The 26199-nt window shown below is 38.7% G+C and overlaps 1 protein-coding gene across 1 annotated transcript in view; it reads left to right on the top strand.

The window, feature by feature from the left end:
- The window catches only part of CPQ (carboxypeptidase Q), a 146202-nt gene extending 121571 nt beyond the window's left edge, over positions 1 to 24631 (top strand). The window contains exon 8 of the mRNA XM_071421543.1: positions 24144 to 24631. Within this exon, the coding sequence (XP_071277644.1) occupies positions 24144 to 24304 (161 nt within the window). The 3' untranslated portion in view covers positions 24305 to 24631. The remainder of the gene's footprint in view (positions 1 to 24143) is intronic.
- The last annotated feature ends 1568 nt before the right edge of the window (positions 24632 to 26199 follow it).

Here is a 26199-nt window from a genome sequence, read left to right as displayed (position 1 = left end):
GTTTGTTAGCATACTTTTTCACAACAGGTTTCCTCAGTGTCTGAAAGGGTTAAAAATTATTAAGCAAGCCCTGCTAAATCAGTGCTGGGATATTCTTGTTGAAAAAGTGAAGTATCTGATGGTCACAGGTACTTGATGATGACCAAAATGCTTTGAATGTGATTTAGAGCAGTTCCTAAGGTAACAGTCCTGGGTCTGGATCAGCCGTCCCTGCAAGAATCTGAGAAGGGGGGATGAAGTGGTTTTATTTGTATTATGGAATCCAGTAAACATTAGTTCAGCTTTAGGTGTTTGGGGAGATGAAAACAGGTGTTTTTGTATTTTTGCAAAGGAGTGGCTGTTGTGACACATTATTTCCAGGAAAACTGGTTCAAGGATGCTCCTTTCTGCTTGTCAGGGTGTTTATCTGTTGCTGCAGTGCTTACAATGGGAACACTTGTCTGTTAGGAACTAAGCTGTATTTGAGATCAAGCTGACCCAGGACATCAAACAACTCCCCAAAGGCATGTTTCAATTCCTCTTTTAAAAATCAACCAGTGGCCTAAAGGTGAAACTCCTTTTACACTATCACTTTGAACCTTGATGTTTGTTTGTGTTTCTCCGTCTCCACAGTGACTTGATTTTTCGTTACACTGCATAAAAGGAAGAATAGTTCTTCCAGAAATTAATAAACCAGTAGTCCATTTAATTTTAATGTTTCTTCAGAAATCAAAAATTCATTGCTAACCAAATCGATTAGTCATTCAGATGTGGCAAACAAAGGCTATAATATATAATTTCTCTCATTTTTACATGTTCATAGTGCTTTTTTATTACCTTCATCTAAAATATGCTGTATTTTGGCCTGAGACACCGGATTTTGACTCGGATTATTTCCTTTTGTGTTATGTAAGAGGTTAAATCTACCCCTTTTCTGGAGCATGCTGCCCTCTCTTACCCCTGTCCCCATCATCCCTGTAGCACCAGACTCAGGTGCAAGCCTGCTGCCATGCTGGTGCCAAGCCTGCTCCTCTGCTCAGTGTCAGCCAGGGACATGTCTGAGAAAGCAGCATAGCAGGAAAACTCCTGGACTTGAGCTTGCCAGCTGGACATGAAGAAGTGAGCAAACTCTCTTTCCCAAATTATAAGTGAATAACCTCTGTTCATTCTTGGCTGTGTCACTGTTTGGAAGTGATTCTCCACTGTGATGCTTGAAATGCTACCTGTCAGATTACCTGGTTTGTACTGCCCACAGGCTTGGGCAGGGTCTTTGGATCCAGTTTTAAGCTTCTCTTTATTTCCAAAAGAGTAAACCCAGAAGAAATATCAGATGTACAGTGTAGGGCTTCATAACCCAATGCTGAAAAGCCTTGGATTTGATGCTGCAGGAGTAAGGGGCGTTGCACTTGACAAAACCTTCCTACAAGATGAGAGAAGGGGGGAAAAAATCCCTGAACAGGAGGCATTAAACTTCTTCACTTGTCTAGGTACCATTTCTGTCACTTGCAATTTGAGATTTTAGCACAGGAAATCACATGTAGGGCTCCAGGTATTTGACAAAGTGACAAACTCAAGGCAAATGTCTCCTCACTTGCAAAAAGCAAAAAGCTGGACAAAACTCCTGAACACTACTCACAGAACTAAACTTTAGGGGCACTGTTATAAGTACCTAGGTAATTTTAGGTACTCCATAGGTACTACATTTTTATATTTGCTGAGTTCCTGCTGCTCTGACATCTGTTGAGCACAGTGCCAACACAAACTACTGTTTGCATGTGCAAATGAGGGCTAAAGGACTTATGGTGTACATGCATGTCTTGCCTCAGTCTTGATCTCAATAAGTCTGAGATATACCGGAACTGTTGTCTCATAATTAGCAATATGGTATTGCTTTGTCCAGGGCACTCTTTTCCTTTTAAATATCTTATTTTATCATTCATAAATTCATATTTATCATCATGGTGAATGAGTGTGTTCCATTGCAAAAGCCAAATCATTTGCAACTTGGGTGGTATTAAATTAAACCAGTATGCTAAGAGAGCAATTATAATTGCTTGGCACTTAAAGAACCTACTGTTAGTGCTAAGGCTATTAGACCCATTTAAAATCTTGATTGCAGAAAGAACTGTGTGTATTAATCTGTAAAATAATTCATCTATTCTCTAATTTATCATTGTTCCAATAAAATGGGCTTTTGAAATTAGAAATTACTCTGGAGTAATTAAATAAATTTAATATGTTGCAACTTTTTATGAAGGTCAATTCCTTAAAAGGCACATAGTTTAATATAGTATCTCAGTTATATTAGCCTTTCATATGACCTTCTCTGTTTTTAATAAAGTCTTTGAGAATAATCATTTAATGAAAGGAATAGTCTGTAACTTATGACATTTTCTTATAAGTTGTGCTCTTAGATTACCAGACAAATTTTACAATACTTTACATACAATTCCTTCTGCCTTTGCTCTGCTTGGTTTAGTCTTGTTTTGGCACAATGGAGTATTGTCTACTTCTAATCATTAACAGGAAGCATCAGATTTGCAAGGGTATTTTTGTTTCACATAGACTAGACACAGACCATGCAAAAATGCATCTGGGATAATAGTTTTGGAGAGAGGGATGGAGTTGGGCAATTAGGCACAGTGCCTGAATGCAAATTTTCCTGGTAGTTTTAAGAGGGCTTTTGTATTATATTTCCCATTAGCAATTCAGGCTATTTGAGTCTAAACAAAGTCAAAGTGGATGAAAGCAAACCCCTTCTTCCAATAACGTTCGCGAGCTCGAGAAGAACATTGCAAACTTGGTGAATTCTCTGTCATTTTGATGTGTAAAAAAAGACTTAGGTGTCCTTCAAAAAGTACAGGGTAATTCAAGCAGAAGGGATGGGCTTGATGCAGTAGATAGAAGATGAAATTCTCTGCCATGTGTTACTCAGAAGGTGTGATGGTAATGGCTTTTGCTGACCTTAAAATACCTGTGAATCTGCCAGTAAATATTACAAGCATTTTCATAATGAAATGCTTCTTTCTTATTTAAGCCTCACCCATTTCAGAGTAGCTTTTTTGATATCATAAACTCTTGTGTTTCATTTGTACAACATTTAAATAATCCTAATTACAGTTACAAAAATAGAACTATCATTAACTTGCTGATCCCAGAGGAAATTTCAACTGTGAAACCAAAAATATTTGCAAAATGCTATCATACATTGCTGAACTTCTAAACAGATTGCTGAATTTCTTATTTTATTTGTAGGTATTCTTTTCAGTATCTGTGATGCATTTTATCTGGCAAAGTTTTCTTGGTGGTCACAAGTAAAGAATTACAGTACATGGGTGAAGTAGCTGGTATTCCATGGCTCTTAAAATTTGTTTTTTAATAAACTTAGGCAAGACAGCTTTAAAATAATCTTGTACTAATATTACAATAAATTAGTTTGAAACACTGACATTCTGATTGGCTTTTAGGATCCTAGAAGTAAAACTGTCCCAGTGCTTTCAACCCGGTACTAATATTATATAAGCTCATTAATCTAGTAATGAAAGTTTAAATTGGGGTGTTAAAAGTAAAATCATAAATTGTAATGGTTCTTGCACTTTTTGGCTGGTGGACTTCTTTCTCTTATTTTGTCACTCTTCTTCCTTTGAATATCACTAAGTTTACTTCTTCTTTCCTTTTAGATCACTTCTTCTTTCCTTTTAGATGCTTACTCTTCAAAAACTTACATGAGATGGATTGGCATAAGTGACCCTTTTAATAAATAGGTGCTTCCTGGAAGCATATGCAATTCCTAAACATCTCAAAAAACATCAATAAATTTGCTTCTCCAGCTCACCTTTTTAGTATCAGAATATACTTTGTCTCAGAAAAGAAACACTGAAAATATCCAACTGAGGATCTCATTCGGATATGGGGTGTGGTTGTTTTTATTCTGGCTGTGTCTCTGAGAGACATCTTAATTCTCTATTGTTTGCTGCTTAGGAAAGCTGAATTCTGTTTCTGTGGGCGGGAATATTCTTTTTCAGATGGAAGTATTTGCCATTTGTTGATCCTAAAAAACAAGTGTTCTACATTAGCACACAGAGCTCGGCGTTAACATGTTAAATAGGCATTTCGGAAGTACAAGTTAGTCGAGCCTTATTCCTAGAAATGTCCTTGGCTTCGGTGAAGCTTATGCAAATAATTAAGTAAACAGAAAGAAAACATAATAATAAAAAAAGAGTTTAGTCAGAGTTCTGTAAGGAATTTGGAGATGTTTGCCAATGGAAAAAAGTGAGGAAGTAAAACAAGATCCTCTCCACAATTCATTTATTTTTTTACCTTTAGAAATTTCACTGTATGAAAAATAAGACACATTGATGGTATGGAAATGTTGTGAGATTTCTCACCAAACTATAATGACCTAGAATGGTTGTTAGTAACAACAGTAGAATTATCTGTGGATTCATAGATTTCATTCCTGGAAAACAAATTATTATGGCATCAGTATTAAAAGCTGAATAAAAATAAAGCATTCAGTAGCATTCCAGGAAGACCACATGTATACTACTCTTGTTGGGAGGGACAGAGGTTGAATGTATTAAGGTCTGGCTTGCAGCTCTCCAAGTACTTTCCTATATGAAGTCATATGATGAGTGTTTCTAATAGGATTCTTCAGGGCTTGCTTCATCCTCAACTATTTAGAGTTTCCGTTGGTTTGGAGTCAAGTTTAAAACTAGAGCAGAACACAGCTGATGTAATTGCTATACTGGATTGATAAAGAATTATGAGAACAAGCTGATCAGCCAGCCAGGGTGATTATGTCTCCTCTGGCCAGTTTGTTCACACCTTTCTTGCTCTGGAGTCACAAATAGTGTAATATTTAGAAAATGTCACTTCCTTGGACCTGTTGGCTGCCCTGTTTCCAAAGAGGCCCCTACGTTACCTCATTGCCACAAGATTTTGATGGTGCCTCTTGCACAGCAGCTCCTGTTCTGCAGAACTGCTGGTGCACCTCTCACCAGTTCTGTGGCCATGGGTTAATACAGGTTTGGTTTTGTCTTTGATGAGTTTTCTGAAGTCCATGTCAGGCCACTTCTGGATTTTGAGCTCTCTGAGCAGCAACTCTGCCTTCCAGCATACAGAGCTGCTCCTTTCACAGATTTTAGGAAGACACAGGCCACCCCTGTCATCTGGATCATTGCTGAGGATGCAAAGGTGCTGACCTGGCAGAGACCCCTGCACATCACACTGCTCATAACCAGCCACCTCGAACTGTTGATGGCAACCCTTTGGGCCCAGCCATCCAGGCTGATTTCCACCCACTTTTATTCCACTTCTCCAGTCCATAGTTTTCCTGGGGACTGAGTTTTTCAAGTTTATAGTTCATAGAATCATCACAGGATTATAGAATAGTTTGTGTGGAAGGGGATCTTAAAGATCATCAAGTTTCAACCCTTGCGCCGTGGTCAGGGACACTTCTCACTAGGTCAGGTTGCTCAGAGCCCTTGAACACTTCAAGGGATGGGGACATCCACAACTTCTCTGGGCAGCCTGTGCCAGTGCCTCACAACCCTCAGAGCAAAAAGAATTTCTTCCTAACATCTAATCTAAACTTACTCTATTTCAGTTTGAATCTGTTCCCCCTTTTCCTGTCACTACATGCTCTAGTAGAAAGTACCACTCCATCTTTCTTGTAGGCTACCTTCAGGTACTGGAAGGCTGCAATTATGTCACCCCAAAGGTTCCTCTTTTCCAGGCTGAACAATCCCAATCTTTCAGCCTTTCCTTGTAGGAGAGGTGCTCCATCCCTCCATTCAGCTTTGTGGCTGCCTCTAGACAAGCTTCTGGATCCTGCTGCTTTCGATTTTACTACAGGCATAACATTTGCCTTTTTTCAATCATTGGGGTCTTTCCCTAATTGCCACAACTTTTCCTAGATGATAGATAGCAACTTCCCAGTGGCATTGGCCAGCTCCCCCAAGCAATGCATCCAGCAACACTGATTTTTATTTGCCCTATTTGGCTAAGTAATCCCTAACTTCATTTTCCTATACCATGAGCAGTACCTCTTCCCCTGTCTTTCCAATTCTGCTGCCATGCAGAGATCTGAGAGTTTTTAATTTTAAGCTACAGAAATTGCTTTCTTGATATTCTTTCATTGCTTATTATAGCTAATATAGCAAGTAATATAGGACTTCAACAGCAGTTTTCTCACCAAAGTTCCATAAGTTTTATATAGAAAGGAGGCTGTAGAAACATCTCAGCTGACTGTGCAGAGCACACTGGAGATTTGAACCAAGTATGATTTTGATCCAGGATCTGAATACTTTTTAGTGACAGTCTTAGATATTAATCAGAAAACTTGTTCCTTCCTGAAGCAGCAAACACAACACACTTTCATTTGCAGGTGACATTATAGGTGTAAATGTCTGAGGTCTTTGAAGAATGCTTTTGATAGTAGTCCAAACTGAATGAGTACAAAGCTCAAAAATAATTTATAAAGACATCTTCTTCAAAAGAGCAGGTTCAAAATTATTCCAGTGGCAGCCTTTCCAGGACATTGTTAACATTTATAAACTGCAGAATTGGAACCTTTCTAAGTGTTTGTCTTCAAAACTCATTCTACAGGTTGGGCCTACAGTGCAATTGAATTTCTGAAGAGCAGAATTTATTGAATACCAATTTATTTTTCCCATAAATCCCTTTCCAGTGATATTATATGTGTTTTAATGTAACAATTTCAGTCAATTCAGACATGGTCAATTCAGACCACAGAAAAATACTAAAGTGGGAAAGAAACTGAATATACATTTGTATTTTGCATTGGCAAATCTTCAAGAAAGGATCATGGGCTGCATAGGAGAGAAGGTACAGAGTTACTTTTCTGTCTCTGACATCATCTGCCATAATCACTGAACAATTTATAGTTCCTCGGTTTCCCTAATGGGAACAGCTACCCAAGGGCTGCTTGTGAGTTACCTTCTGTCTGTAAGGTGCAATAAAGAGGAAGGAGTCATCATTACCTTCCTAATTAAGCTGGTTCATCTTCTGCTGGGTTCATCAGACCTTGCAGCTATTTAGCATAAGAGCTTCACCTGAGCAAATGTTGTAGAGTGTAAAGAAAAGAGCAGCCTAGATGGAAGCATAACATTCCTATATATGTATTTTAGTGGCATAAACATAAACAAATCTCTCTGCAAGGACAAAGCATGAATCTCAACAGGAGAAGCAGTTTATTGGAATTCCCCATCCAAAGAGGCAGAAAACCTAATGAAGATTTACTTAAACATCAGGGCCAGTCTGTTCACAGCTCTCAGCTGTTTTCAGTGCCCATGACAGAGCTCTGTCTCAATTGCCATGTGGGGCCTTGGAAATCAACCAAAGAAAATAGGCACTTTTCCTTTTACTGTTCAGTTCTATCAATTATGTTAAACACAAGCAATGAGCTTCTGAGATAGAAGAATTTTTGTAGTTGTTGCTGTTGTTTTTAAAGAAAGCTGAAGTAAAGAAAGCTAGGGATTTTCAGACTCTGCTCTCCAGACTCCTGAGAGATTGTGGATTACTCCTAAAAATGTACAACCTCATCTCCTACTAGGAGCACAAGTTTGTTGTCAGTGGACTTGGTTATCCACTTGTTGTCAGTTGGGACAATCCGTGTGTTAGAAAATGATTATGGATTTAGAATTGGAAGCAGTTGAACACCATTAATGTGGCATTGTGGAGGAGAAAGAAGTTGAGCAGCTTGATTTCTCAATGGGTAGATACTCTGTCCTACAAGTAAGACATGGGAGTTTAGAGCATTGGCATTTTAAAGCTATCCCAAATTCCTTTGGGGATATGCACAAGCACCTCACCTCATGAAAGATACTGAAAACAACTTAGAGTTGTTAATTAGAGATAGGAGACAGAAAAACGTAAATTCTCTGAGGACAAAGGTTATTATGAAGAATTCTAAAGCAAGGTGGTTTTACCTAAACAAGGGTTGTCTTGATTGCCTGCCTGTTTCCCCCCAAATCCAAGCCCATAGCAACAACAACCAAAGCACAATGGGAGTTGATGGGAGTTGATGGCTGAGAAAGGACAGTGCTCAGTTGTCCATCTCTGATCAGAGACATGTGAAGAAACAAAAAACAAAGCTATCACTGATGAAGTCGCAGAAGTGATTTTCAAGATTTTTTTTGCCTTACATTCCTTAAATGCGTAACTCCTAGAGGAATAACTTCTAGCACTGTTTTTCACACACATATGGATTGCAGTTCATGTGAAATATTTAGGAGTGGGACATTTTTCTGATGTAAAGCTCTTGTTCATGAAATAGAACAAGGTTACTCCAGAAATTTGGTGTCTACTTGCTATTTGCAGGATTCACTTGGAATAGTAATCCTGAATTTCCCTCTGCCTCACAGGCCAAACTTGGCTGGAGCCATGGGTCAAGCCAATTGCCAGAAAAAGAGGATCTCTAATCTGTTCAGCAGCTATTTCAGAAATCCACACAAACAAATGAGATTTCAAAGGACCACAGAACTGACAAGGAGGTTTCTAGAGAATCTTTAAATATTCTTGATTCCAGCATGGTCTTGCCAATGTCCCTGTCATTTCTTTCACATTTGTTTAAACTGAACTTAAAGACTTACTCTAATGGAAACATTATAGACCAGATGGCCTGTCCCAGTGCTATTCTTAGTGCTTAAGGTTTTTCTCCTATCTACCCTATTCCTGCTGCAATTTTAGAGCTGTAACTCTCATTTCTTTTCATTGTGAACCTAAAGACATGGTTACTTCTTTCCACTTGCAGCAGGTTTTTATGTGAAGTTGATTTTTTCCTTCCTTGGCACACTAGTTAATGCTTTCACCTCTTGATCATTATCCTGCATTGTCTTTTCAAGTATCTCATTGGTGAACATCACTTAACAAATTCTCATCATGCTCTCAGTGCCCCTGCCATATGTCCCTGATTAGTGCCATCTCATAGTGTAGGAAGACTCTACTCCATTGCATTGGTCTATAATGAAAATAGAAAATAGTCTCAGATCCATATGATGTCCCAGTCTAAAGATCCTTCAGTTTTTTACTCTCTGAGTATATTTTTCATGCATTTGGATGAACCTTGCAGTATACATAATTTCCTTTTTCACTTCTGGTGTCCTTAGTGATTAACATAACTTTGAACTTTTATACATATTTTATAGGATCAGAAAGTTAGTTCAAAGGGAGCTGTTATGTACACCAAGGTACTGGACCATCCTATATTCTGGTAACATCTGGAGATCACAGTGCTTTGGTGCCTGACATTAAAGGCATTGATCCTATCTATGTGTTTTGGGGCTTCTTCATAGATAGAATGCATTTCAGAAGTAGTTTTTCTCAGTAGATTAGCTTTTTTGTTCAAGAAAAAAGATACTGAGATGTGTTCATTTATATAAACAAGATCTATTTTGATGAAATTAGAATAGAGAATAACAGAATTGTGAATACTTCACTAAGAATAAGCATTTAGATAAAATATAGAGTGATGATAAATGTTAATTTTTTAAGATTTGATTTCATGTAAGTATTGAGTCAAGAAAATACAAAATTTGAGTATTTGTTTTTACTGGTTTATTTTACTTTATGAGAAAAGTTTTGTGTGCCTTTTTTCATTTGAGTTGGGAAAAGAGAAAAGCAGAATTGTGTCATTTGCTACAAAATGGAAAGCCCGGTGTTTCCTACTTCTGCTTTTCATGGTCTGCCTCTCCTATGGATTCCAGGAAGCTGCAGTTTTTGCATCATGTATCACTGCAACAAGATAATACGGGTTACAAATTATTAGTTTAATCAAAGGAAACCCATCTTTATCTTGTACAAGCTGCTGTCTGGACTTTGATGCAGACAGGAAGCAGGCAAGTTCCAGGTTTTATCAGATTGACCATTTAATTTAAAATCCACCAACTAAATGATTATAATCTCTGGGGGGAAAAAAAAAGAAAACTATATGAGAGATATATGTAAGCAGCACTGTTATATGATAGAGAGTAACTGTTCACCTTTTGTAATGTAACCAGAGGATCAGAGCATCAGCAGTAACCAGCTTTAAGACACACTTCCCTGGACAGGATATAACTGAATGGAGATATCAGCATCACAAGATGTTTTGAAGAGCAAGATCAAACACATGTTTAACAAGGATGGAATACTGCATGGGAGAAAGGTCTGGCAAAAGCTGTCCACCACAGAGATATGAAGGCAAGCTCCTATCAGAAAGTCCTTAATCTGTTGATGGCTGGACAGGTGTGCTGAAGGACGAGACCCCTTTCTCCCATTTTTTCTGTAAACATTGGCTTCTACCAGAGAGAGGGAAATAGGCTGACTGAATCTTTGAGGTTTTGCCCAGTTCATCTGGTTTTCTGTTCTGTGTAGTGCTAGTCTGCTGAGAGACTAAGCACTGCTAAGTAATCTGGGTAGCCAGGCTGACAATAGATGTTACAGTCAGTACCCTTTTAGATACAGGAATGTTCTGTGAGTTAGTTAAAATGTTAGATGAACTAGTTAAAAAGTTACATGTAAATTATGATGAAGTCTTTCCTTTGAGCCTTTGTATAATGTAAATCCAATGTTCTCATGCTGCAGAGAGGCACCTGCAGCTTCTTGCTTGGCTCAAGCAGAAAGGGTAGTGTATGGCAGATGGGAAAGGAAAAGGATAAGAGGGAAAGTGAAGTGACAGGCATAGAGCTGTGGAAGGTCTTGGACTTTCAGCTTTCTAGGATAACCACTCTTAAACAAAAGCATCTTTTAGTTGGTTTTCAGATTTAAGCCAGAGACAAGCAGGAAGTGTTAATGATATCAGTTACTGTTACTGACTCCTTGTGCATTATTTCTGTTCTGTGCTTTAAAAGTGCTGACTGAATCTATGGGCAGATAATACATTGCAGCAGCAGCCCTTTGTTTCCAAATTACAGAGACTCTGAAATAAGCTATATGGGTTTGAAACATACTTAAAAAAATAATAAAAGACGGTTGTTAACCAGTTGTGTTTTCATTTATATTGCAGAGCAGAATTAAGGGCTGTTGTGTGTGCTACAACAGAATACTGCTGAAGGCTGGGCAGTTGTAATGGTGATTTTTATTGCACCCAGGCATTGGCTGGTGCATCCTGACCATGTTCTTGCATCCATAGCAGCCACTGGAGAAAGAGGCACAGTCTTGTGGGCTGCTCTGTGCACTCACACAGTCGGTGCTGGACCCTCATTTTGTTGTCAATTCCAAAGGTTGCAGAAATAGATGATCACTAACAGCCAAAATCCCTTGTTTTGGCAAAACCTTGATTTGTTTTTGAGGTGGGTTTTTTTGACCATGCAGAAGGACTAGGGAGGTTCCTAAGATATTTGCACAGAATTGCCACTGCCAGCCTTGAAATTGGTATTAGTGCTCCAGCTACCATTTCTCTTGAGCTTGGAACCACCAAAAACATGAAAGAGATGGGGTTGGACAGGGCAGCTCTCAGTCTCTTGCTGAGTTGCAGTGTGAGGATCACAGGCTGATCCTCTCAGGGCTTCAACATCCTACTGCAGAAGCTTGTTTTCTTGGCCTGAACAATTTTAGCCCTTCTGACTTCAGCTAAGAAACAGATTTCATTGTGCAGCTAAAACTAATCAACGAGTTTTAAACATCTCAGTCTTGAAAACAGCCCAAATTATACACATCTTTAATTTTAAATCCCTAAGATATGCTAAATGGGAAGCATTGAGAAAACTTAATTAGTCTGCCTGCTTCTTCCTAGAGTTCCTAATTACTGTGGGTACTTTTCTTGTCCACCAACACTGCTGGCTAGATTTTAGGGCAGATGTTCTTGTGCAGTCATCATTAAAAGCACAAGTATTGGATGCTGTTGAAGCCTCCAAGTGCTCAGCATTTATGTCTTTTATTTCAGGATGCTTGAGGGGAAGAAGGGATCATCACACAGTTAAAAATGTCATTTGCTTTCTGTATCTTTTCCATGCAGCTTCTCTCTTTTGGTCAGACAAACAGCTGCCAGGAAATTTGTTAAGGGTATAATGTTTTTGAGACATAGTCCTCTGCTTTTGAGAGCATTATCTCTGTTTAAAAACTTTTACACTCAGTATACTCAACCCAATGACAATTTCATTATCCCTTAGCCCAAGCAGTGACTTCAGGTTTCTAATTAGAGAGCAAGAGGGAAGGAACTGCCTGTGGTTCCTGGAGCCTGAGCTAAGAGAGAGCTAAGAAACAGTCATAATTTAACAGGTATGAGAGCTCCTGCTTGCTGAGCCAGTTCTCCTGCATCTGTGGGAATGGGTAGGAGCACTGCTTTGCCCATGGCTTGTGCCAATCCTCTCCAGCTAGATCCATTTTGGTTTCACCTCCCTGAGCTCTGTGAGTTGTGGTTTGGCCCTTGGCTCCAGCCCTCATTACATTTACTTGATCAAAAACATCTTCCCCCCAGTTTTAGGTGTACAGCATCGTTTTTGCAGAAAAAAAAAAAAATTGTAAGTGTTGAATACATGTCCCCATCAGGAATAGCATTATTCCTTGCCTTTTGCTGCTTTTTTTCAGATGATTTACTTTTTCTTTTGATTTGCATTGTGTTTTAAATTCATTGAGATAGGGAAAAGTGTGCTTGCTCTTCTTCTGTTTCAAGGAGTGAATGTTTGGCCCCTCCATTTACTAAAATAGACAGTGGTAAAGACAATCTAGGTGCCTCATCTAATTCCACAAAAGCCTTGGGCTCTCGATACACAGCACAAGAATCTAATTATTAAGTGGTTATTGTTGTCTTCTCTACTACACCCTATTTTTCCAAACCTAGAGCCACCTTTGGAGCCACAGCAGTGAGCCCTGCTGGCAGTGGTGGGATGTAATGGCAGGCTGTCAGCCTGGAAACAGCTTGACTGTACTTACCTGGAATGAGTTACTTATTTAAAATCTCACTTGTGTGCTTTTTGACCCTGAAATGAATATGTGACAGGGGAAATATTCTCTTCTTCACTCAATGCTTTCTAATTTCAGTGGCTGCATTTCCAAAAAGGTTGTGCTTTTTCTTTGCCTTTTCTGATGAATCTGATAATAGCTAAGGCTAAGGTTAGACTACCCAGGAATAATGAGATCTACCAGTTTTTCTTCTTTTTTAAAGTGAGGATGTAAAAGTAAAGGGAGGATGTCAATGTAAAATAAATATTGGCCAGAGTGTAAAAAATTTTCATTCAGCTTATTTTTAGGTAAGTTTTACTGAGTATTTGTTGCAGTCCTTTGAATCTGTAGCATGCCATTCTGTTTTGCAAGTGTGCATTTGGCTCCTGAAAGGTTTTTAATTATGTGTAGCTTGGTAGATATATATGTATATAGATGTTTATTTTTATGTATCTGCTCTGTAAAAAGAGCCTTCAATTGATGTATTTGAAAGGAACTAATGGTCTAATGGTATTCTGGTGATGAAAACTTGCATTTGGGGAGCATGTCTTTCTCCTGTGGAAGGCAAGCATAGCAATGCAGAGATTAAGGGGGTTTTTAAATGAATGTATTGAATTCTAGCTTCTCTCAATTAAAATAATTCTAATAATTTGATAATAATCTTGCTTTGGGCTGCTAACCATCATCATCACTGGGTCTTTTTGCCCCTTTGCATTAGTCTGTAGGTGGTATCTGAATGTGGCAACATAAACAAGTTTAGAAGAGTGTGCTTGTGCTTGATTTCTTTAACTAAATCCAAATTGAAATTACTTCCATTTATACAGCTGTAAATATTGCTTTTAGTTTTAACATGGACACAATATATCAGAAGGATGGTGGGTAGCATTTAAACTAATAGAGGTGTATTTTCTATTTAGCATGTAGAGTTTGGTTACTGTTATCAAATTATCTGCATTTGTTGATTATATGTAAAACATGGTATCTTTTGGAGTAAAAATTTCTGTAAAAGTATATAATATTAAATAGGCCTTTGCAGGTTTTTATTAACAAATGGAGAAAAATATACATTGGTCCTTGTTTTCTACAAAATTATGATTGTGATGGAAATAATCATATTGATTCTGGAGGAGGATTTTCAAAGCTGTACTCAGCAGCTTGGCACTCATGGCAGCTGGACTCACTAATGCCTTGTTCTGTTTCCAAACACTTTGACCAGTCAGTCCTTGCTTTCCATGTTTTAAATGAGGCATTCAACCTTATAGGTTTAATTTGAACAAAACCAAAGTAAAGCCCAACTTCATAAGAAAACAGCATAGTAAAGCATAGAATGCAATAAGCCTGTGCAAATGCTATTTGCACTTACTGAAGTGACTGATGATCTTTCAGTGAAAGCAAACAGGTGAAACTTTCAACTTGAAATAATTGTCAGCTTCTCTTAGTGTTCTTCCTGAGCTTATATGCTTTTTTTTTCTCTTAATATATTAGCATTATGACAAGTGTGTTTGGTCTGTGGCACAATAGCTATCACAGCAACTCAAATTTACAGGCTGGAAGAGTTGTGCTAGTTAGGGTCATTGCTTTATTTGCTTTGTCTTCTTCTAGGATTAGTTCTGCTCTGTGGATTAGCCAGAGCCCACGTACAAATGGTGATACACTGCCAAGTCAGATTAGGTGTGAGGAATTTCTCTACTTCCTTACTTTAAAGGACAGAAATTCTTTAATTTCCCCTTTCTTTCCCTAATGAAGCCCCATGTAATTTCATGGAACATTAAAATGGAGAGATTCTGAGATTGGGAAGAACAATGTTGCAGCAGGTGTCTTCACTGTACCTTAATTATTTTTATATTTCTTTTTTTTTTAAGTGTGTTTTCTTTTGTAGTTTTGCTGACAAAGATATGCAATCTGTTGCTTAAAAAATTGAATAAATATTCATTCCTGCTACTTTGTGTTCATCACCCATTGGATAACATGATTTTAGACTAGAGCAGAAAGGTTTTGGGGTTCTCTGAACCCTAGTTCCAGTGGTGGCTTGCAGCTGAGGTGCTCTGCACTATGGGTGGGCCAGCTGAGAAGAGTGTGAAGGGAGCAGTATTGGTGCAGTGCTATGCTCCATTTCACATGCCTTTTCACATGCCCAGAAAGTGTCCCTGCACCTGCAGGCTTTGTGGCTCTCAGAACCCCAACCCTAAAGACTGAAAATGCCCACATTTGAATAGTCCTGAACCTAGCAATAAACTTTGAACTTTGTTTCAAGAACTTCTCAACATTTCTGTTACTAATGAACTAGTTAAATATACACTGTTTTGGAGATCAAATGCAAAAGATAATTCATCAACATTATCTGGAGCATCTAACGTGTTATGAAATAACTTACTGGTTCAAAAATCAGGTATGAATTACTCAAGTAAACACAGATATCTTAAATAATATTTTATTGTTGTAGGCATAGTATATTCTTCCAGCTTTGTATAATGGTCCTACATTTAAAATCCACCATGAACTTGAGGAGTTTGATAGTCTCAGTGGGATGCAAAAATAGAGACAGTAAAACCATGCTCATCTTGTGGGTGTGGTTGAATAAATGCAGTTTTGATTTCTGTGATATAAAATACAACAGACTTGAAGTGTGCTTAGGATGTGTTTTACTTTAATTGGGTGACTGGTTTGGTGGTTTGGGATTTTATTTTCATAACTAGTTAAGCACCAGAATGCTCATTAACTGACTCTTTCACCACCATCTGGGCAGAAGGGAGCTCTGCTTAGTTGGGTCCTATGACCATTGGCATTTCCAGTAGTGGACTACTTGGTGGGAAGGCTCCTGCAGGAACTTTGTGATTAAACATCCAGCTGTGATCGTATCGAGGAGGGAAGGCTACAGCAAATGAGAACCTGTGTGTTTCCTCTCTGTCTTCAGCATCCTCTAAAAAAGCAGGCCTAAAGGCTTGCTTTAAACTGGTTTGTGAGTTTGGCTTAGGAAACAGCTCTATTTCTTGTAAAATACAAGGAAGCTTCTTGAATGGATTGAAAATGCAAATTAATGCAGACAATTACTGCAAATAGAAATGCTACTCAGAATCTTAACAAATGAGTCATTTTCATATTTCTCTCTCCCCACATGTGACTTCTAAACAGTCTAGGGGGTGTCCCTTTCCACAGCATTTCTGGAGTGATTTTGGAAGTTGTTGGAGCAGGGTGGAGCAAGGGTCTAGCCCTGGGTATTAGCAGGAAGCTCTTTGGCTAGCAGAGAACATTGAAGAAAGCACTTCAATAGTTTGGGTTTCTAAGCAACCTTATAATGTCAGCTACATGGTGCAGTTATACAGAGAGTATAGAAACACAGAAATGCATTTGGTCAGGAAAAGATGGTTCAAATGGGTCCCAGTATTCACTTGACCCTTTTGTGTGACATTTAAAGCTTAATGGCATTAAAATAAATCACATGCTCAATATTTAACTGCTTTACTGAGCTGAGACATAAACAAACACATGAAAAAGAATTCTAAATTAGAGAAACTGCTGATTTTGCAATGACTTTCATTCCACTTACAGTGTCTAAAAGAGAATGCAAAAGATAAGGGATTTATAAATCCAACAATCACTTTTTCAACTTTTAACTTTTTAAGTAGTCTCTGCATAACATATGTAGGTATATACATAATTTTAAAGAAATCACAAATTCAGTAAATTATATTAAAATATACACAATATCTACAAACATAAACAGGCATGTAATACAGGTACAGAATCCTTCTAAATTTATATGCTGTAAGTAGGGACTCCCCTAAACAGGGATCTGTGTTTTAGTTAGCTAGGGTGGTCACAAAGCCAGAACACAAAATACAAAAGTAATTCAAGAGTCCATGTTGCTTTGGAAGAAGGAAGTCATGCCTCACCAGTCTAGCAAGGCATTTTCAGAAGAGTTTGTAACCATTTCTGTAGCTGGATCTGGTCACTGAAGTATAGCTGAGTCTTCAAAAGCCCCTGGATCAAAGACTATAGAGGAAGAAGGTACTGTGAAGTGAGAGGTATTTTCCTCCTTTGTGGTAAATCCCTGATTTTAAAAAGGTAGAAATAAATTGTCAGTCTTCTTAAGGGAGAAAGTGTTTATTAGGCTGCCCAGTCACCTTTTTTTTGTCACTTTGGATGTTCACAAGACTCCATGTTAACTGCAAAGGGAGTGAAGAGCAAGGATAGCAAGTTGGCAAAGTTTGCTTCAAATATTTGATATCACAACTAAAGCTGACTGTGAGAATGTGACAGTAATCTTATAGTAGAAAATATATAAAGAATACAACAAGAAGTGACATTTTTGTGTCAATAAATGCGGAGTGATGCAGTATAGGAACTATGGATACAGAGCAACAGGATGCATGTTATCTTCAAGAAGAATGATCTGGGCAATCACTGTGGATAATTGTGTGAAATTGTCAAGTCAATATCCAGGGAAGGTAAAAAACACTGTTTTCATGCAGCTGAGGAAGGAAGGAAGAGAGAAAAAGCAGAGAGGAGATCATGCTGTAGTCACATCACAAGTCCATTCATGTGCTGGTGTTTGCAGGCAGTACTGGGCTTCTCATCTCAGGAACAGTGAAACACATTGGGTGAAACTCCCTTTCCCTTAGGAAAGGGAGAAGAAGAATCACCAGAAGCCTGAAGAGATACTGAATAGTTTCTGCAAGAGGAGGATTATTCAGCTTGGGGAAAAGCAGCTGAGTTAGGTGCGATTAAACTGTATTAAGCCACCAATGGTAGGAAGCTGAATGAAAAAATGGAGGGTGCTGCTCCTACAGCTCAACTGTACTGAGCCCACAGGAAATGCTCAGGCACAGGGAGCTGTGGGCAGAACTGTAAACAGGTTCAGAAATCAGTGATGAGTGGGCCTGTGGAGGATCTATCCATCCCAGAGAGTGAACCTGCAAGTGGGTCATGTTCAGGCAGCACAGGCTAGGGAGACTTACCCTTTTCTCTTTTTTATTAAAAAAAGAACCTTGACAATTTAAGACAGAGGTTGGATGAATGGAGGAAGAACTTCCAGTGCTTTTTACTGTTGAAGGTTTATCTGGGGTTTTGTGGAGTTTTTCCCAGTCAAGGGCTGTTTAGGATATTATTTTAGACTCTAGTCAGCCTGTGCTCTATGAAGTAGAACTGCTTCCTTCCCTGGCACCTCATTTCACAGCATTTCATGCAAGTTTAGGTTGGATCCCCTGCTGTCACTGGTCTTCTGATGCAATAAGTGAAAGGTTAATGCATTGCAAAAGTAACTGTGATAATCCTGAGCTGTAATTTAGTCCGTTTAGTGTATCCACAAGACTAATTCTGAAATGCATTAAGCAAAACAAGAAGTAATGCAAACTTCATATTGTCTCCCTTATGCTATAGTCTCATTTAATTAGTCACTGAAACAACCTCCTGAAAGCTTTCCCTCTGTCTTGTTGTTTGAATCATGAATTTTAAAGACTTTTGAGAGAGTGACTCAGGAGGTGAACCAGCAGGGCTTCTGATGTCATTTATAAGCTCTGTACTGGAAACTATTTCAGTGTCAGTAGCCATGAAACTCGAGCAACTTAGCCTGTAATTTCATCATTTGAGACTAAATGACAAGAAAACTAATGCTGTCAGTGCCCCACTAAACAGCATTAGTATTCTCCATTGCCTCTGCTTACTTGGAAAATGGATAATGAAATAAATGGCATTAAAGCCAGCTGTCAGCTACAGGTTATCCCACAAAGGAAGAGGTTCATATGACCACCAAAATACATGCAAGAGATGCCCACAGTAATTGGGTTTTCATTACAGTAGTGGTTCTGCAGACTGAGGTTAGGCAGGGACAGCACACAAAACATCTGTCCAACACCTAAAACAAGTAGTTAAGCACTCTACAGGGCTTGCTGCAAAAGAGATGTTGAGGTACCTATGGAGCATTCCAGCCACAGCTACCATGGCAGCAGATTTACTCCTTACCCACTTGAGATTTGTGACCTGTTGGGCTTTAGAAAGGCACAAAACAAAAATAAAATAAGAAATTGTGTTCCTGTTTCTTTCTTTCATCAGATTTTCCTTTTGTAGGTCTTTGGCACATCTCCTTTGAAGGAAAAGCCATGTGTCTTCTTACTTCTGCCCTGAAGTTTTGACCTTTCAAAATGTGTGAGACAGAAATGCTCCAGCTATGAGAAGGGAGGCTATTGATTCTATTACTGTGTGTGAGGAATAGAATGCCCTTAACTTCTGTGTTTATGCTTTCCTGGTACATACCAGTTTTTAACTGCATAGGAGATTGTGATATGTCCCTTTGCCTCTTATCTCATTATTTTTGAGTACTTGATGTAAAAGAAAAAGACGTGTATTTCATCATGGATTTGCCTTATTTTTAAGGCATTATAGACTTTTAGTACATTCCTGAATAGTGTCATTGGCATGAAAAAGGTCTGAGATTAGAATAAACTTGAAAATTATTAAAAGCATTTTCCCTGTTTCTTAAAGAAAAAGCAGGAAACAAAATCAGTATTTAATAGATGGAATAAAAAGAATCTGTCTTTTATAGCCAGGGAAATCACTGCAGAAATAAAAATAAGGTTTCAGAACAGGCATCTGATATCTTGACATCTTACTAGAAGCAATCAATACCTTTGAGAACATGTAGGTTTGTCTTGACACAAAGGTGAAGCTCAAACAGGTACTTGGAAGATGCAAGCAAAGCCCATGTTATAACCCCTTTCTGTTTGTAAACTTTTGGAAACATTGATCAAATTATGCCTTGTTAAGGCATTTCCAACTTTGCTGTTAGGAGGTATGTAAAATGTTTTAAGATGTAAAATTACTCTGAAGTTACTGCATGCTTTGCATGCTTTCTCCCTTGAAGATATCTGTGTTTTATGGAACACAGTTTTATGAAAACTGCCATTGTAATCATTCTGATAATCATTATCTGCTTTTCCAGTCCTTTTTTTTTTTTTTTGCACAAATGACAGTAATTTGAATGCTCAAATATCTGGCAACAGAGTTTCATTCTAGTTTTGACTTGTGACAGCAGTGCTTATGAAGGCAATAGTGCCTTATAGAGTGTGACAAGAAGCAGTGGTCATCATTGACATGCCCATCATTCATTTTGTGGTTCACGCATCCTTTCACATCAATAGCAGCATCTCATCTTCTTAGGCTGGCAGTAAGAACCTTTGTCAGTTTATTAATGTGTGAAGAATTGGTGTTTGATATGAACACATTGCAAGGAAATAATATCCTTATCACTCAAGCTAATGAGTGCTTGCATTGGGCATTTCATGCTAAGATCAGAAGCTAGAAAGGGATGGAGTGTTTTTCAGAATTCCTCAATGTGTGTATATTTTCATCAAGTTCATTTAGTAATCATAGCTGATTACTAAGAATACATGGTCAGTATGAATTACCAAAGCAGCTGCTTTTACCTGCCTAATGCAGTGCATCAAAACAAGTATGACATAGCTGGTTATGCAGAGAATTGTAAAATGAGTTCAAGACAGGAGTGAGCTTGAATTGAAGAAAATTTTTAATGTTGTGTGAATTCTAAGAGATGTCTGAAAGACCCAAGGCACCATGGATTAGAGTGCCACAGGATGGCTGAGTTTGGCAGGCACCCCTTGAGCTCACCTAGTCCAACTCTCCTCCTTAAGCAGGGTCAGCTGCACCAGGTTGCTGAGGACCATGTTCTGTCAGGCTCTGAATATCTCAAAGGATGGAAGCTCTACAGCCTCTCTGGGCAACTTGTGCTAGTGTTTGACCCTGGGGGATCACCAGTGACACTAGATAGCTGCTGATGCAGTAACATGCATTAAATTAGGTAACTAAACTGTGCTAAAGAGGGTTTTCTGTCACCTTGTAACGGTGCTATGAATTATCTTTGTATTATTTTATTGAAGCTGTAATTTTTTTTTTTCTTCAGTTTTTAATTTCCAGTATTTTTGATGCATTCTAGTAATACATATGGCATTTTTGACAGCAGTTTTCAACATTCCCTCTTTTCATGCCACAGCACCTATTATATCCAGCTAGAAGCACTTTCTCACTGATCTCATTTTTGGTCAGCAGTGTTCCTCATGTGACTTGCATCACTGTAAAAGTGAACAGACTGGAAAAGGACAATTAAAGAGGGTTCTTTGGCAGACATCACCTTTTTTTCTTTATGGCTGCTCTGCAAATGCAGGAAAAAGAGCAAAGTGCATGAAATGTGACAGCTTAGCACCTAGCCCATCTCTTGGTCTTCTGTTCAAGTATTGGTTCCACCTGGAAATCAGAATTACATATGTGGTACACACCTTCATAACACCACCCAACTGAGGGGTTTTAAGTACTTAAGTAAAACTTATGGGCTCTTTCAAGGCTGTTTGCCATTCCCTTTCTAGGTGGCTAGCATGGACATAGGTGAATAATTTATAGGTCTGTGAGCCATGGCTCTTCATCTCTGCTACTTTACTCCTAACTTGGTAAAAATAAGCCCCCATTTGTTATTGACTGTTGTTCCTGAGACAAATGTTACATAACAACAACAACAACAACAAAACAACAACAACAAAATTTGTGCTCACAGCATTGCTTCCTCTGTTAGATTTTTAGAAAAGAGGCTGAAGGTCCCTATGGACTTTATTGAGGTAACCCAACATGACTGTAGTCTGCAGGACCCTGCAGAATTTCCCTCTTCATGGTCATCTGCAAGGGCTGGTCTCATGGATGCATTTACTGGTGAAAGGGCACTTGTCAGTGTCTCACTGAGCCTGGTGACCTCTGGCAGCAGAAATGTCTGCAGGCAGCTGCCGTCAGCATGGAGGAGTCTCAAGTTTGAAGCAGGAGACTTGCTTGCAATGAAAATTGCTTTCAGTCATATCTGTGCCCCAGAGTGCTTCATGTCCAGAGGTTTGTGTGAAGCCCTCGGGTGTAAACTCTTCTTGTACTCAAAGCCATGAACATGGATTTTCACTTTAGTTTCCAATTACAGAGGATAAAACGATTTTCTTAGGGTTTTTCCTTAGTCTCTCAAGATGTTAGCGGGTCACTGGTTTCAATGCTAACCCACAACATGACAGAGACTGCATGGCCAATTTGAGAACCTTTTGATTTTCTTGCACAGTAATTGCTTGATGTCAAAGTCAGTAATTTTCTGATTTATAGAATCAATTCAGAGAAAAAAAAATCTTTTCCAGTGTTTCAGAGAGTTAAACATGACAAAGCAAAGGGTGTTTGTTTTTGTTCCACTCACAGGAATAAAGTGCTATTCTGTAAATCCATAGTTACTCTGATTAGTGAAATTTCTATGACAAAATCTGGGCAATTTTTGCCTTGAGTCTTACAGAAGTGTTCAAAAACAGTAATGGGGTTGCCTCAACAGCTTAACTTGTAATGTGTCTGTAGTGCAGAAGTCCATTGGTTAAAGAATTTACCGTTGTTCAATCCTTTTATGATTGCATATATTTAAAAGGATTTAGAAGAAAATTTTAAAAGTGACTGTGACTTGACATAAATTTAATGCTAAAATTATTAGAACATAATTCAGCACCTGTAACCTACCCAGTGACTTGTGTTGGATTGCAATACTTCAAGTCAGGAACAAAGAGGTCATTTAAAATGAAGAAGAGCTTCTTAAAATAAAATCAATCACAATACTGTATAACCTTATGCTGTAGCATTTGGTCTTTCTGCTTATCATACTTCTTGTGAAGGGATCTTCACCTTAGGTGGAATTAAAATGCATTAACTTTCCTTCTCTCTAAAACAGCAGTGAACTGAGCCATCCAAGTCAGTCCCCATTACAGCAAGAGAAACCTGCCTGTTACCCACAGGGAGAGCTGGGCTCTTTGAATGATTGTTTGAGTGATCAAAAAATATGTATTACAGGAATGTACAGTTCTGCTGTGGGAAATTTTGCTTTCATTCTCTTCAAAGGCTTCAGGCATCTCAGGAAAGCCAAGAAAAATCGTAACAGTATATCTTGCAAGCACACATGAGTTTATCAAAGAGTTCCTCATCTGATCCTGATTTCCACTGCATGTAAATAAATATATCAATAATTTATGTACTTCATCTTTATAGTCAAACAGTCCTGGGTTTTTTCCTTCTTACTTGGTATGGAAGGAGTATCCTCAGTCTGTGTTTCTGCCTGGAGCCCATAGCTCTTACTTGTGAACTCACACAGTTCTCTGGGTTTGTAGACCAAGAAAGGAGTGGGTCTTGTGCTGAGTCCTTCCCTGGGAGCTGTGCACCTCCTAGCCCTGGTCAGGGAGCAGGACAAAGGAATCAGTGCAAAGGAATTGCAAGCAGTGACTGAGTGTGGTGGGGGAAAATATCAAATTTACTTAAAATTTGATGTGGAATTCTATTAATGGTGGAATGGTTGTTGACATTACAACAAAGCTGAAGGAGGCTGATAAAATTGGAGGAGAGGCAGAAGTAATGAACTGGGAAAGAAGGAAATTCAAGGGAATAGGGGGTTAGAGAGGGTCAGTGGGTACTGGAGCAGAGGATAGCCAGGGTAATAATCCTCTGCCAGCATCTCTGCTGCAGCTCCTAGTCAGGTGACAGCTTCTCCAGCTCATCTTGGCTTTGGTCTGCCTTGAGTGATGCCTTGCAAGCACTATTTGTGCTCCCTGAACCCACCTGGCTTGGAGAAAAGTAGTCCTTTCTCTGCCCAGGTGCTCCCAGAGGGAATCAGTTGTTCCTGATTGGGAAGAATTGTGATTTCACTCAACTTCCTTCTGCCCCAGCTGATGAGGACTCCTGACTGTGAGAGGAACGTAGTCTTGGGCTACCTGGGGTACCCCAGATTATCTGGAAACTTGTTCTGAAACAGCACATCCTTGTGATATATTGGGGCTCAAAAGCAGAAGCTAATTCCAAAGTGTTCCCCAACACAAGTAACAGCAAGGAAAGGATTCATAAATCAGTTGTAACTCATCAGTGGAGAAGAGGGGAAGTGCTGCTGTGGAGTTACTGTAGGGATTTTCCTGCTTGAACTCTGTTAGTTTCAGAAGAAAATGGATGCATAGTGTTGCTGAGGAAACGAGACTCCCAGGGGAAGCTTGGCTTTTCCCCAGTGTGAATTTTTGCTGCCTCATGCTCACACAAGTCAATTAACCTAAAACCTACAAACTGCACATGGCACAGCTCTGTACAGTTATTTTATTTCAAATGTATTATGAGTTTTATACAGTTGCATGTGGCTTTAATCATTAACAGCCAAGGAACAGATTCAAGTTTATATTCCTCTTTAAATATTTGTATTCCTATAATGGAACTTTGCCCATTTTTCTCTGTAGGTGCCAGCTTGCACAATGACATCAATAAATACTTCTGGTTTCATCATTCTCAAGGGGACACGATGACAGTTCAGGATCCAAACCAGATGAATCTCTGTGCTGCTGTTTGGACTGTTGTCTCCTATGTAATTGCTGACATGGAGGATATGTTGCCAAGGTAATAAAACAGCAAGAAAGAAGATTTTTGTTCTTCAGTAAAGATTTTAAGTCCACTAATGCATGTGGACTGCAGCAGTAAATTTTGCTACCCTTGGTTTTCTGCTTTATTATTATATCTGTTTTCCTCAAAACACATTCTTTTTTTTGCATTCCTGCTTTTTGCTGTTTTGATCTCTTCCACTTGTGATTTTCACTTAAATGTATTTCTTTAAGTACTTCTTATATTTCAGATGAAGATATGATACCTCTTTGACTATGATATAACCATTTGTATGCACAGTGATCTTGTGCAGCAGGAAAATTATACCAAATAAATTTTTTGCATCAGACTAGTGTATTGATTTTGAGTACATGTTTATTGCTTTTGTTTCTGTCTTTCATTCTATGCATTGGAATTATGTACTATTAACCAAACAGCTCTTTCTTTTCACTATTTTAAGGTAATACTGTAGTTTCTAGAAGTTTTCTGGTTATAGGACAAATCAATCTTGTCTTTTTGGTAATATATGGTAGAATGGTCAAATTATAATCAAAATGCTTAAATAGTATAATAGCTTCACTCAGGTCCATTTTTAGGTCTTATGAGAGGTTCACCAAAGACTTAGATAAACCAGGACACAGAGATAGAAAGCCAACAGAGGATTCCCAGCTCTCCTGTGGTTTTTTGGGCACCTCCTCATGGAAAGTCATGTGTGTCTTTTTCTTTCTCACGGAAGACTCACCATTGTGACAGGCAGAGAATTTTGTGTGGCAGTTTTTCTATGAAATGCCATGTTTCAAAAACAACACACTGCTGTGATTTGTGACCTTCAGTACTTGCCAGCTGATATCCAAACAAAATGTAAGAGCAGATTTTGATTCAGAATCCTGAAGCCATTCCTAGCTGCCCCTTGCTTGCAGGGATGGTCTCCCATGCTGAAGCTGGGCTAGAGGATGCTGGTACCAATTTACTTTGATGGGGGAATTAACCTGGGAATTTGATTCTTATATACTTTGTTGGTTTGGGGGTTGGGGTTTTTTCTTGCTTAGTGAGATTATGAATATTCAGATGAGTTTCAGGCATATCTGTAGAGAAGGTATAACTGGTCTGGGGGAATATTTTAAGGCAGATGATTTCTACTCATTTCCTTGTGACGTGATCCTCGTTTGTGATTTTAAATTTTACAACAAGCAAACTTAGTGTGTGGATAACTGCTGCAATGTAGTCAGCACCAAACAACTACTGTTACAAACATGGAGCATTATACCAAATAGCAGGCAGTCCTAGTGCTGTTAATCAGTTTGGTGTTGAGCAATAGCTGAATCGTGAGCAATTCATTTTTACAGAATTCATAATCATGGTATCTGTTTACTGTGATAATAGCTGTTTTCCATCAAATTTATTAACTATTCAATATTCCTTCCAAATCATTTCAAGAGCATAAAAGCTGCCTGGAGATATGCCTCTCTATCTTTCTAAAGAAATAATATTGAAATAGAGTTAGCAAAGATTTCCCCTGCTTTCAAGGCGTGATGCCTGTGTTTCTTTTTGCTTGACAAGAGCATACTTGGAGGTGCTCACCACTGACAGATCCTCAGCTGTCTCCAAATCCAGCTTTTCGTCCTTCACACAATGTGACTGACTGTTTCCTGAATAGTTGTTCCATATTGTTTTCCCTCAGGGTATGAGGCTTTGTACATCAGGAATTCAGAAGGATGTTCTGTGAAGTTGCCTATATTGTTGCAAATCTTAACCTGTGCTCTCTTGGAAATGGTGTTTATTTGTGTTTTTCTCCATTGCCTCAAGTCAAACGGAAAATCTCCAGAGTCAAGAACACTCCTCTGCAGAGGAGAATAACACTACAAGTGTGCACATGGCACCACAGCACATGTCAAGATGTGCTTGTCAGCTCCTAAG

This window comes from Agelaius tricolor, unplaced genomic scaffold (assembly GCF_023055355.1).
Source record: "Agelaius tricolor isolate 1412-34295 unplaced genomic scaffold, bAgeTri1.0.p SCAF_2, whole genome shotgun sequence".
Taxonomy (NCBI): Eukaryota; Metazoa; Chordata; class Aves; order Passeriformes; family Icteridae; genus Agelaius; species Agelaius tricolor.
Note: the sequence above shows the minus strand (reverse complement) of the source record. Positions and strands in the feature narration are given on the sequence as shown.